Source organism: Prosopis cineraria, unplaced genomic scaffold, assembly GCF_029017545.1.
Source record: "Prosopis cineraria cultivar Desert tree isolate PC_DT_omini unplaced genomic scaffold, ASM2901754v1 PC5, whole genome shotgun sequence".
In the NCBI taxonomy this organism is placed as follows: domain Eukaryota; kingdom Viridiplantae; phylum Streptophyta; class Magnoliopsida; order Fabales; family Fabaceae; genus Prosopis; species Prosopis cineraria.
The window spans coordinates 40,969,177-40,983,002 of NW_026555336.1; the positions used below are offsets into that span (position 1 = coordinate 40,969,177).

General features: G+C 32.6%; 1 protein-coding gene across 1 annotated transcript; it reads left to right on the forward strand.

The window, feature by feature from the left end:
• The first annotated feature begins 10,806 nt into the window (after positions 1-10,806).
• Positions 10,807-12,909, forward strand: LOC129311697 (thioredoxin X, chloroplastic). The gene is made up of 2 exons (XM_054954112.1): positions 10,807-11,204; positions 12,510-12,909. Exons 1-2 carry the CDS (start codon positions 10,884-10,886, stop codon positions 12,714-12,716), a joined length of 528 nt encoding a protein of 175 aa, XP_054810087.1. The 5' UTR covers positions 10,807-10,883; the 3' UTR covers positions 12,717-12,909.
• The last annotated feature ends 917 nt before the right edge of the window (positions 12,910-13,826 follow it).

The following is a 13,826-nucleotide window of genomic DNA, read 5'->3' on the forward strand; positions in this document are numbered from 1 at the left end:
AGCATGCAAGTTTTGATAATTAGAAATATGTTTAATTATTGAGATTTGCATGAGTGTGAATTTGCATATGTTGTGTTAAAATCATGAGCATGATAGGTGAGAGTTCACTCTAAATTAGTAGAAGGCTATGTCGGTAAAATCCACATGGTGTAGCATCTGCTAAGTTTGCGTATAGTGGTTAGCATGTTTTATTAGTAATGTGCTTATTATTGCTAATAATATACGGTTATGCATGGGTTGGACATGATGCTTAGTATCACTGATCATGGATTGGATGATGTAGGACAAGTACTTATGACACCTTAAAATTTGAGTAAAGAGAGCTCATAGTTTGAGATTAAGTGTAACATCATGAAATTTTAATGATTGATTAGTTAAGTTAAAATAGGTTTATTAAGCAAACTAAGGTAGTGTGTGGCTAGAGAGGTCTAATAAATATTTTAGGTTGTAATTTCAATCTTAGATTAGGGTTTGAAGTAAAGTAGAGTCATCAAACTTTAAAAAGAGAGAAAATTAGAGAAATATAGATTTGTGCCACATGCCATGGCGTGCACTACATTCACTACTCATAAGTGGCAGTTCATGAAGGAAGGGCCTTTGGTACATGGTCAAAATTTTTAGAATTTGAAAAAGGAGAAAGAAATAAAGGGTAAACGAAGAGCTTAGACTTTTTTTTACTAATACTTACAAATTTGAAGGTTAAGGAGCATGTTAAGGCCATCAAACACTAAAAGTAATATCCCTAAGCTCCTTTCCTTCCTTTCTCTTCCATTTTCTCTAGTTGTGGAGTTAGGCTTTGCATTAGGATGATGATTTTCAATTCATAATGGCTATAAGTTTGAATTCATTTACTTAAGTGGAGTTAATGAAAGTTATTTTAGTTATTTAAACCTAATATTAACGATCATATGAATTTTGGTGGTTATAGGGTAATAAATACTCAAAAATGGCAATTAATGAGGTTGTTAGAGGAGTTAAATGCCATTAATGATAACGTAGAAGCTTAATAAAGCTAAGGTGAGCTAAAGAAAACTAATAAACTTTATGGGTATTCTTGTATAGGAGGAAATTAGAGACTTAGGACTTTTGGGAATGTTGAAAGAATCATAATGAAGATATTAATGATTATTGATGTGATAATTGTAGATTAATCACAATTTGACACCATTTAAACTTTTGAGAAGCTTTGGAAAAAATTGCATTAAGCAGTAAACTTTTTACTTTTCAAATGTTTGAGGTAACTAGAGGAAATAATTTGTGCAATTATTTATTAATTGGTTATAGACATGTATAATTTGATTTGAAAATATGAGTTTGATTTTTGAAATATATGAAAGGATAAAAATGTGGCATAAAATGATTTTTTGAAAATGAACTCAAATTATGTGAAAGTATGTTTTCATGCTTTGCTAGAGCATGATGGAAGAAAATGAGTTTATGAAATAAATAATTATACTAAATGTGTAAAAGTATAAGAAATGAAGAATATGATATATGTATATCTTGAATGGACTTGATGAGTGCGATTAGGTATGCTATGAATGCAATATTTGATAAATAGAATGAAAAGAACTTGTTGAGCAAATGTATTTGTTAAAATAAGCATGAATTGCATTGTATGTGTAACATCTCAAAACACTTTTCCATGATTTATTAATCCAATGAAGGCTAATTATGGAAATTTAAGTATAATTGAGTTTGAGAATAGTTAGAGACGTCTATTAGGTTTGGCTTTAGCTTTTGAATTAGGTTTGAAAATGAATTAGGTCACCTAAGCTTAAATTGAAGAGAGAAATTGAGTTTTTAGCCATTGTGTATTATTCTATAACATACAAATTTATGCCGCAGTATAATTTCTTGAACCAATTTTTTTAAAATGGAAAATTAGTTCAAAAAATAGAGAATGAGATCTAAAATAGAGAGGAGGTGACCAAAAGAGTGTTTTCTATGCGAGGGCATTAACTCTTGGGTATTTTTAAGGCATTTGAAGCTTGGTTTCATCTAAATATACCTTCGTTATCTCTTCTTCTTCCCTTTGCACATTATAAAAGTGAAATTTAAGATTGAGATATGATGATTTTCAGATTTAAGACTATAGGTCTAAACCCACTGGTCTAAATAGGACTAGTGAGAGTTGTTTAAGTATTCTACACATAGTTTAGAAGTTTTTACAAGGTTGTAAGCTTAGGTCATTCATTTTAGACAAACCTTAGACCTCCAAAGTATGATTTTAGATTGTTGGGTATTATATTAGTGATTATTTAAGTTAATAGAATATAAATAGAGTTAATGAGAGTTAATAAACCTAATGGTTTGCTTTAGTATAAGAGATTAGAAATTTAGGTAATTAAAGTGTTGATTTATAAAAGTTGAAAGAGCGTTTATGATGATTTTAATGATGATTGGTATAATTAATTATAGATTAATCATCTTGTGCACGATTCAAACTTTGGTATAGCTTATGAAGAACTTTTATTAAGGAGTAAACCTTTGACTTCAAAGGTTTGAGGTAATAGGAGAAAACCTAATTTATATAATTGAATATTAATTGATTATTTGTTAAAATGGTTGATTTGAAACATGTTTAATATTTGTAAACTCATGATGTAAATTTAGCATAGTTGGTGATGTATTATTGTTGCAAAGTATATGTATGTTCATATACATGCTAATAGTGATGTATGAGAAATTACGATTATGTAATAGTTGGTATGTGGAATAAGTTGGGTGCGAATATATATATGTGGATTCATAATATGAATAGTTGATTAGAATGCATATACATATATGATACATGTGTATAGCATGATCATTGATAAGAGTTCTCCTAAGGAGAGGAGTAGTTGACTAACCCACATGGTATTGGCAACGATTGTTGGAATTGAAAGCTTGTCTTGACACTGACCGTTGGAATTGAGAGGTAGCTCTTGTCCTATGGTTGATTCAGGATTGTTCTACTTATTTTATGAGAGACTTAAACCTAACTAATCTCTACCGATTCATAAAGAGGTTAGATTAGAGGTACAACACCTCGTGGTTGTTAGTATTGGGGAAACTAAATTATACAAGTAAGTGGGTTGACCCTAGCTTAGTAGCTCCTTACATGTGGAAGGCTAGGTCAGTTCGTGAAGGATATAGCCACGGAATAGCTATCGGTTTCATGTCGAAGGTAATATGAGGATATAAGATTGGCATATGATCATACATTTAGTCCTGACCACATGATTGTTAGTATTGTGATTTGATGCAGTTTATAGGAGCATGGTTGGTTTTATTGTGACCCCAGGTTGTGCATTATATATATATATATATATGATTATGTGTTTAAAGCTTGGTTATGTGGTTGTTATTGTTATAACCGAGGCTATACATTATTATACATGCTTTATGGGTATGTCTATTGCCAATTGCATCCGTTTTTGATTGATATACAATTGTATGAATTAGGTGAAATTTGGTTATTGAGTGGTTATATTCACCCCTTAATTCTCAATATTTTTAGGGCTAGCCCATCAGATCAAGACTGAGAAAAACATATCAAGGTATAGGATTGTAGAGTAATCTTTTATATGCCTCTTTATGTTGTTTTATATGTATTAAGATTATTAACTTGCCAACTAGGATTCACATAAATATTTTTGTACTACTTGCATTGTTAATGTATCACACTTATGTATTTCGTGCTCTAAGTTAGTGAGTTTTGATTGTAAACCTTAGTATAAGGCTAAAATACTTGTGCAAATTCACACAATAATTTCAAACCACATACCCTTGCACTAGCACTAGTATCTCAGCCCTTTTATCACATTTCACACATTTTCACATCTTAAGGCTAAGGATACACACATGCGCACACATAGTCGTATAAGTCCAACAAAAAATATATATGCATTCTTGTGGCAACTCATAAACATCTATAGATACAACTATACAAATTCATCACATAAGTCCAAATAGGGCAATTGTAATATTCCTACTACTCTTAGCTTAAGTCTTTACCTCTACTCCTATTAACATTTGAACTTGTAAAATAATAACTACAGGGTAAGATAGAGTTCTAGTAACTAAAATAATCTAATGCCATCTATTAATAAGTAAAACCATAAATAAGTAAATCAAACATTATCAAATTACATGATATTAACTACACATATAGTTATACAATTCATTTCACATGCATGATCATATTATGCAACCAAACCTCCGTATCTACTTTCAATTGAATTTGTAGGCTACAAATGTAACATTTAAAAAATTTTAACTTTGATTTATTAACTTAATTAGGGTAGGTGGTGAGTTAATGAGGTGTGTGGCTAAAGAGGCTTAACTTGGTATAATTGTTGTGATTTCAGCCCTAGAAGTGGGTTCGGATCGATGGCGGGCCATTTGGGCAAGGAAAGAGGAAAAAAAGTAAAGAGTTGTGTCTTGTGCCACACGCCACGACACGTGGTTGGTCCGCAGCGGTGCATGGATACAATTTGAACATAATGGGCTCTTTGTGTCATGTGCCGCGGTGGAGGGCAGCGTGCGTCTTAGTGCACGATTAAAAGTTTGATAAATTTGATTCGTGAGATATATGAAAACAGAAGAAGAAGAGAGGAGGAAAACAAAGAGCTTGATTTTAGCTCTACTAGGGCACGATATTTAGCTCCATTGTGGATAGATTGAGGCTCCCAAACACCCAAGGTAAGATTATGATGCTTCCTTCTTCCCTTCTCTCTCTCATTTATGATTATTTATGATAGGGTTTGAGTTGGAAGATGGATTTTCGGTCTATAAGAATATGAGTTTGATTCTATTGGTTAAAATGAGATTAATGGGAGTGATTTAATATATTAGAACACCACATTGATGATTTTGAAAGTGGTTAGTCTATAGGAGCATTTAATATCCAAAAATTAGTATTTATGAGGTAGTTGGGAGAAGTTAATGTGCATCAATGATGGATTGAGGTATTATTAATGATAATGTGCATTAATGGAATCTAACGAGCCTATTGGGTATGAATGGGTAGTGGTTATGAGTTGGTAAAATAGTATATGAAGAGTTTTTATATTAATAAAGCTTGAAGAGCTAGATGATGATAATATCCTTATGATTTAGTTGTAAAGAGGTTCATCTTAGCACCTTTAGAACTTGTTGAAACTTAAGAAAGTTGCTATAGTGAAAGATAAACCTTTAACCTCTCGTTTGAGATAACTGGGGAAAACTTAATTTTTATAGTTAAATATCAATTGTGCTGTAAAATATAATTTGAGTTAATTTGATTATGCATATTGGCAAATCCTTGAATATAAAATGGTTTTGAGAAAGAAAACTTGATTTTACCACCATTTCTATTTTATGAAATTAATTGTGATCTATTACTATGGGTGGATAATTTTGATGAATTATATGTTAAAATATGGAGTATATGTGTTATGTGAGTCATATGTTGAGTAATGAATGTTGAAATGCATAAAATATGTGAAATGTGCATGGCATGATTATTGGTGGGAGTTCGCCTAAGGAGAGGAGTAGTTTGATTTGAAATTCACATGGTATTGGCAGTGATCGTTTGAATCAGGAACTAACCTTGGCACTGATCGTTGGAATCAAGAGTTAGCCCTTGTCCTATAATTGATTCAGGACTGTCCCACTTATTTTACGAGGGACTCAAACTTAACTAGTTTCCATCGGTTTATGAGGAGATTAGATTAAAGATACAATACCTTATGGTTGTTAATATTGGGAAAAATTAAATTATATAAGTGAGTGAGTTAACCCTAGCCCGGTAGCTCATCATAAGTGAAAGGTTGGGTTAGTCCATTAAGGACATAGCCACGTGATAGCCACTGACTTCATATCGAAGGTAACAGAAGGATATAAAGTTGGCACATGATCATGCATATAAGTCTAGCCACATGATTGTTAGTATTATGGTCCGACACATGTTAAAGGCGCATGGTTGTTATTTTTACGACCCTGAGTTATGTTTTTAAAAACAATATGATATAGTGTTTTGTGGCAAGCCCGGTCACATGATTGCTAGTTTTGTGAACCGTGGCCTAATACTATGTGATATATGTGTAGGTGCCTTTTTACATCTATTTACAAGTAATATGTAACTGTAAGGGTTAAGTGAAACTTGGTTACTGAGTGGTTGTACTCACCCCTCAATATTTTCAAGGACTAGCTCATTGGATCCAAGTCGGGAAAATTATATAGAGACTTAAGATTTATGGAGTAAATCCTCTTTATGTCTCTCTTTATTTGTTTTCATATGTATTTGTTAATGTAATTGCTAACTAAGAATTAATTGTCATGATGGGTGTATTACTTGCATGATTTAGTATTTAACTAGTGTATTTTATGCTCTAGGTTAGTGAATTTTTGTTGTGAATCTATGGATAGGGCCAAAATATTTGTGCAAGTAGGAACATATGTATTTTTTAGAAATATGAATGAAATTGTTGATTTTATACAACTTTTCCTCCCCCTTTATGTTTTATGAAAATTGGGGTTGAATGGCAATTTTGTGAAACAAGTGTTTTTGGTTGTGTGTGGTATGTTGCATAAGTCCACAAGAGTTCATTAAATGTGGTCGGAGGGTTGGTGTAGGCTATTGACACGTGTGGTTAAGTTGGGACACCCCATTTGAGAAATTTTGTGAAAATGTGTTAAAATGAGTTTTAGTGTCTAACTTTTAATAGAAAATGAATTTGAGTGTGAAATTGATGCCATTAGCTAGAATTATGAGAAAGCTCCATGTAGACGCCAAAACTACTTTAATCGGACGTCGGACGAAGATTTGGAACGTTTTGAAAGTTTGCTCCTTGTGTTGTCAAATGATAGGACTAATCTATTAAATTTTGTGCAATGCACTGCAGCGTATGGCGCCTCACGCCGCGACGCATGACATAGAGGAGGTTCGTAAGCCACAGTGCACGTGTCAAATTTTATGTAAAAATCTATTTTGAGTTTTAAAACTCATTTTTGGGTCCCAATTAATTTTCAAGCTTCTGCTTTATTTTTAAAAATATGTTTTAAAGTCCTTTAAACATGTTTGAGATTTGAATGGTTGAAAATGGAGATTCCTTGAAATAGATTTTGAAAAATTCATTTATAAACCCAACAATTTGGTAATTTTTGTGAGTTTAGCCTTGAATTACCATAATTTAGAGTCATGTGTGATTTAACCTCTGAGAGGTTACAACACACTGGACCAATTTTATATAAATTGATCTGAGCTCACCTTCCACAGTAGAACCACTTGACCAAAAGTGTTCTATCTCACTTTTAGACTATGAATTTTCCCTATTACATATGCAATTAAAGTGTCATTTAACGTATTATAAGGAGCATAATTTTCAACATTGCACCCGTTTGGGTACTAAAGAGAGAAATTCCCAAACACTACACCCCTTTTGGGCATTAAGAACAGTAGAAGTTGCACCTAGAGTCCTAAGGTGTTAGTAATGCTATAAGGACTTTTACAGTACTTTACCTAAGGTGAACTCCCATGATCATGACATTAAATACACACATGCACTATAAAACTACTATACATGCTTTATTTACATTCCATTTTCAATAAAAGCCTTTAAAATCACCAAAGCAATAAACATCTTTTACATTTCAAAACTATTTTCCACTTTATCAATTTAAAATTATGTAAATGCTAGATTATGTCATTCAATACCGTAATTTACTTAAAAATAACTTGCAAACATTTAAACAAACTAATAAATAGAATGAATTATTTAGTTATCCCAATCTTTTCATTTCTAAAAGGGTTACTCATGGTACTATATGCCCATTTTACTATTAGTTGCTTAGATTAGTAGTGAGCCACTTTGATATGCATAATTAAGCACTATATGTTAATTTTAAATTGAACATAAGTACTTATTAGTATAAATTAAACTAGCTTGAGATCTTAATCTCCTCCCTTAGACAATTTTAAGTCCTGAATGACTCCCACAGACTTCTTACAACTTCTACTAACCTTTTTATTATCAATATAGACTTTTCACATTTAAAAACCTGTCAATTAAGGCTGAAATTGAGATGAAAGCTTTAAAGCTCAACCATTAACCATTAAATTAATCACAAATCCTTAATTTAACTTCCAATAACCCTTTTATGACTATTAAGCTAGAAAAAATCCCTTAAAACTTTTCAATTTAATTTTTCTATATCTCAAATTAAGAGAGTAGGGAGGTACGAAGCTCACTTTATAAGCGATAGGTCAAAACTTTCTCCCTGTTGCCTTAGATTGCATGCCTTGGCATGGATCACTCTTCTTCCTCTCATCTATCTTTTTTTCTCCCTTTGACCCTTTTAAATTTCAAGTTGATCCATCTCCCTTTAATTTAAAATTCTGCTTTATAGACCACAATGCATTATGTCATGCCACATTGTGTGGTACAGTGAGAAAATTCTTATTTTAGCTCACACACTTTGACTTGGATCGCTTAACTTCTACAAGATCCTGATCGTACAATTGTTCAATAACCCAAAATGTTAATTCACCATCCAAAATCATGATTAATATAATTAATCTACTAATTTACTAATTTATCCTTAATTAGTAATTAATTTTCAAATTAAAAATTCAGAATGTTACATAAGACACTTGTATATGTGCAAAGGGCTTAAATGCTCATATTTGCACTTAGTATTTTAAGAACCTCATTTGGTATTGGACTGAATTATTAATAGTACTAATAGTTATATATTGAAATTGTCTACATTTGGACTTTTGAGTTGTGCTTGGCTTGCAAAGAAAAATAGGAAAGAGAGAGAATTGGGAGGAGAGAAAATGAAAAGAAGTGAAAATGGGAGGGACATAATTTTCTCATATTGTGCTTGGTTGAGCGAGAGAAAACTGAAAAAAGATAAAAGTTATTAATTTATATGGACAATAATAATTTTATTATTTATAAAAATATTTATACAATGACACTTAATATTTTAACATATTATATATAATAATTTTTATCATATATTATTAAATAAACAAAAACATAATTAAAAATTATTTTATCCAATTTATATTTTTTACTAAATTATTAAATATATAATACTCTTAAATTTTTAAACTACAACTAAATATAAGGTACTTAACCAAAAAGTAACTTGAAAATTTAGAATTGCCGTTTGTTGAATTAGTATAAAAAATAAATATACTACTTGTTTAATAAAAGTTTATGATCAAAATATAACTACACTACAAATATTATGATAAAAATAAAAGGAAGCAAGATGCGACAATGAAAACACTAATGGATAAATTTGAAAATGAAATTTTCTCTTCAAGATCTCTCCATATTTGGAGAGAAAAGTTGGAGGTAGAAACATGTGGGTTTCATATTTTATTTTCCTCCCATTTTTCTCTTCTTAGCCAAGTAAGAGAAAATGTTGTTTTCCTCCCATTTTTCCTTCCTACTTTTCTATCCCCTTTACTTTTCCTTTCCACAAAGCATAGCATTGGATCACTTTAATTGAAAATTCGAGTAATTAGTTATAGGAGATTTAAGTCAATTTCTGCATTTCGTTCAATATATTGTTAATGCAAGGTTCACCATGATGGACAAAGATTGTGGCTATGGCAAGTGCTTCGTGTGTGTTGGCCACGACAAGTAGAATTGTAAGCCACGGTGGGTTGGTCAAGATGACTAGCATAGCAACAATTGTGCCTCAAGCTATGGCAAGTGTGTCAATTTGCAACTGGCCAAGGTGAGGGTACTCATGGTCGCAGTGAGCTAGTTAAATTTTTCAAATGACCGTTCTATCCTTCTTATTGTCCTTTCCCAATGTTGAATCATAAAATCCATGTTTTCATATAGTTTTCAAATACTTTGATTTCTAAAAAATATTATATTTATCTTTTCAAATATTTTGGGATTCCAATCTTAAGGTTAACATTTATCATTAATAATGAACTTTAAAACCGTGGTTGATCCTTATATCTAGAGTTTGTTAGTTAGTAGAGTTAATTAAGGGTTAATAATAGTGGACATTACAACAAGCAACACAAGGCAATTAATAAATTACATAAAATTTTTAACAAGCAATGTATTTAATTTTACAAGTTATAATAATGGCTTAATAAGTAATGAATTTAGCTTATCACCATGGACTTTTCAAAAAAAAAAAGTTCAGAGTTATGAAGTAATGTAAAGAAATGTGCACATAAAGATAAGGAATTAAGGAGTCCCGTTGAGGAATGGTTCATATGTTAGTTGCAATAAAGAATGATATTTTGATATTTTGTTTGAGGAACTATCTTCAATTGTTTTCTATATATATATATATATATATATTTGTAGACAAATATTTAATAAAAATTATAAATAAATAAAATTACATTAAAATAACTGTACAGTAGAAAAAATTTCATTGGTAAAGTGGTCCAATGAAGATGGCGGTGTTGGTGGATGACCAGATTAAAATTTAGATAGTTTATATTTAATTTTTTATAAAATTATTATTAAAATAATAAATTTAAAAAAATAAATAATAAAATTCAAACTAAAAAAATTAATTTTATAACTGAGCAAAAATTTAACATTAACAGTTAAAAATATACAGTAAAAACAAAACAAAATGAAATTTCATAAAAAATTATTTTGGGTCATCTAATAATTAAAAATTAAAAAGAGAAAAGGAAGAGGAGGAAAAGAAAGTGGAGAGAATCCAACCATGAAATACTGGAGGATGAAAGCGACGCCTTGGGTTGGGTCCCCATCGGGGAAGGCTCATTTTGGCCCTCTCAATATCTTCTCAACGCCCCGTCGGCCTCATTTTTGTTCGTAGGATTCTCATCCACACGATATATATAGCATGCACTCTTCCTCCTCTCTTTCCTCTGCGTCTCGCTCTTCTTTCTCAATCCACTCATGGCCTGTTCACCTTCGCTTTCCAACAAGCCACCCCTCTTCACACTTCGTACTCTTACCTCCACCTCCGTTTCCTTCCCTCCCTCCTCCGTCAAGATCTCCTTTGCTTCTTATCCGTGCCGGAGAACAAGTCTGAGGCTTCCAAATTCTTCTACGGTTTCTCAGTTTAGGCTTACTTGCGCTTCTGGTATTGCCGAGGTCAATGAGACCCAGTTCTCCGACACTGTCTTAAAGGCAGACCGTCCGGTTCTCGTTGAGTTCGTCGCTAATTGGTGCGGTCCCTGCCGTTTAATCTCTCCCATTATGGAATGGGTTGCTCAGGTATCTCTCTCTCTCTCTCTCTCTAATTTGGATTTGGAGTTGGCATAGGCACTCGCAGTCATGAACATCTGAAATGAGAGCATGAGAACGGTATCGAGATGCGAAATTGATCGAGAAGGGATTGGATCGTCTCTTTTAAATTCATGTACAGAGAGAGCAATTATAGTGTTGATTGTCTAGCTATATATACCCACTTACTCACTGATGATTTTTGTGATCCTGGTCAACCATCTTGTTGGATAGGGGAGGGAGGCTGATGAGGAGTGTGCTTTTGAGCTTTTCTATTGTTATTTGTTTCTCCCTTTGTTAATTAGTGCTTGTATATGTTTCTTCACGTGAATGATAGTTACTGTTTTATTTTTTTATTTTTTTAAATAATGGTATCGATATGGTACAGTGACAGTCAAATTTAATGGGGCAATTTTTATTTTTTGGGGGATGGGGCGTGCTAGTGATGCTACACTGTCAGAATTTAGCTTTTGTTATGTGTGGCCAAGACCTCCATTCCTCTGCACAAGGGAGATTGTCTCTGTTCTTTCATAAGTTCTGGGGGATTAAAGATGGCAAGGTTCTTTGTTGACATGCCGTGTATGCTATTATTTAATGCATACGATTGGAGTGGAATACTAGAAATTTTAAGGACAAATTGTTGCTCCTCTCTTGAGAGTTGGGATGCAGTAGGTCTTGGTGCGTGATTAGTGATCAGTTCAGGTGACTCTTATTTTAGAGAGGTTTCTCTTTTGAATATTCTGAGAGATTGCTGGAGAGGTTTCTCTGCTGAATATGCCGAGAGATTACTGGGCTTTGCTTTTTTTTTCCCCCCTTTTTGCACATTGACTTCTCTTTTGGGAATGTTTTCCCTCCACTCCTGTGCATTTTTTTCCTTCTCAAATAACATTTATTCTTATATCAAGGAAGGAACATTAATGTCCCACCTGCTTGGAAGATTTATTCATGGCATGAGTTCTAACATCGAGGGATAATAAGATTTAGTCAAACAGTCTTGTTGAGCTGCAGTCATTTTTTATGAATTTATTGGTCTCACTTATTGCAGTAAGCATCACAAGAATGCCTTGTCTTTGAACTAAATTAGCTTAGAATTCGCTATTCAACCCATAATAGAACACTCTGAATGCAAGATTTTCAAGAGCAACTAAATGACAGAGTGCTGTTTAATTTTCTTAGAAAATCAAGGAACAGAATTTTTGCTTGTTCTTACAAATGACCATGTTTAGAAGCCCTCTTCTTATCAAGTGTTTGTGAGGATCTTGATTATTCTTGACGGGATTATGTTATAATTTGCAGGAATATGGAGACAGATTGACAGTTGTAAAGATTGATCATGATGCAAACCCAAAATTGATAGAAGAGTTTAAAGTTTACGGACTTCCAACTCTAGTACTCTTCAAGAATGGGCAGGAAGTTCCAGAAAGCAGGAGGGAAGGTGCGATTACAAAAGTGAAACTTAAAGAGCATCTTGATGCTTTGTTGAAATCCATATCAGTTACATAATCATTTTTCTGGCTGTAAGTATTACAAACTTTGTTAATTCTGAAGTCCGATCCGCCCAGAGAATCCTGCGGCAGATAAGCAGATCTCTTCTGTTCTTATTTACTGCATGAAACAATGTTGTAGGCCCTTAACATTTCTGGTCACCTGTATAACCTAAAGGTTCATCTTCTTAAGGTTCCACTGATTTTCCTTTCGTTTGTTCCCCGTTATAAAAATATTGACGCTGTGCATAAGCAAAAACTTTGATCAAGTTGGATGGGTTTTCAAAATTGCCAAGGTTCAAGCGTTTTGTTGTGCTATGTGCATACATAGAAGTTGGAAATAGATCACTAATAAAGCCGGGTCATTCCCAAATCTGATGTCATGAGTGCATGCTGCAATTTCAATTATCAATTATATATACTATTCCAGGTGTTATTGAATTACCTAACAATTCATTCAATTTCAACTATTAATTTTGGTTTAATGGATTAACTTGGTTTCAACTTCACGACGACGAGGCTCATGCCCGCTTAAGTTCCATGATCGCATGTTTCCAAATTTTCCATCATTGTTCACAATGGTTAATTTAACATAACGCTTTTTCATATTAGCAATTAATATCGAGAGAACCTCAATCACTTTTGCAAAATATTGATTATCCCCTAGAAAATTTGGTGCAGTGTTAGATTTACACAAAATAGCATAGCACAATAACGACATTAACTCCAGGAAATAAACAAAAAAAAAAAATCATCACATTGAAACCAATCTGCATGCATTGTGGCATTACGGTTTCAACCAACTCAACCGGGTCAAGGGAGCTTAGCGAGTAACACATACCATAAAATTGGCATAAAATGATAGGATCCTCCCTCAACTAATTCTTGTGCGTGTGTTGTAGCCCCCCCTATTTAGATAGCTGAGGCTTTATGGATGTTTTGATTGGCTAGAAAATTGGGAGACAGAGAGATGAATTATCTATTATTATTTAAACTAAAAACAAATTGAGAGGGAAGGAGGGAGAATCAAATTGGAAAATGTAGATTTTTAGTGAATCAAATTGAGAGAAGTCTTTTTATAACTACTTTCTATTTATAAATCATTTTTAATATATTTCATCCCAACCAA

Coding starts and splice junctions, on each gene's coding strand:
- LOC129311697 (XM_054954112.1), top strand. CDS start 10,884: ATGGCCTGTTCACCTTCGCTTTCCAACAAGCCACCCCTCTTCACACTT. Junction 11,205..12,509: donor TTATGGAATGGGTTGCTCAG/GTATCTCTCTCT, acceptor TATAATTTGCAG/GAATATGGAGACAGATTGAC.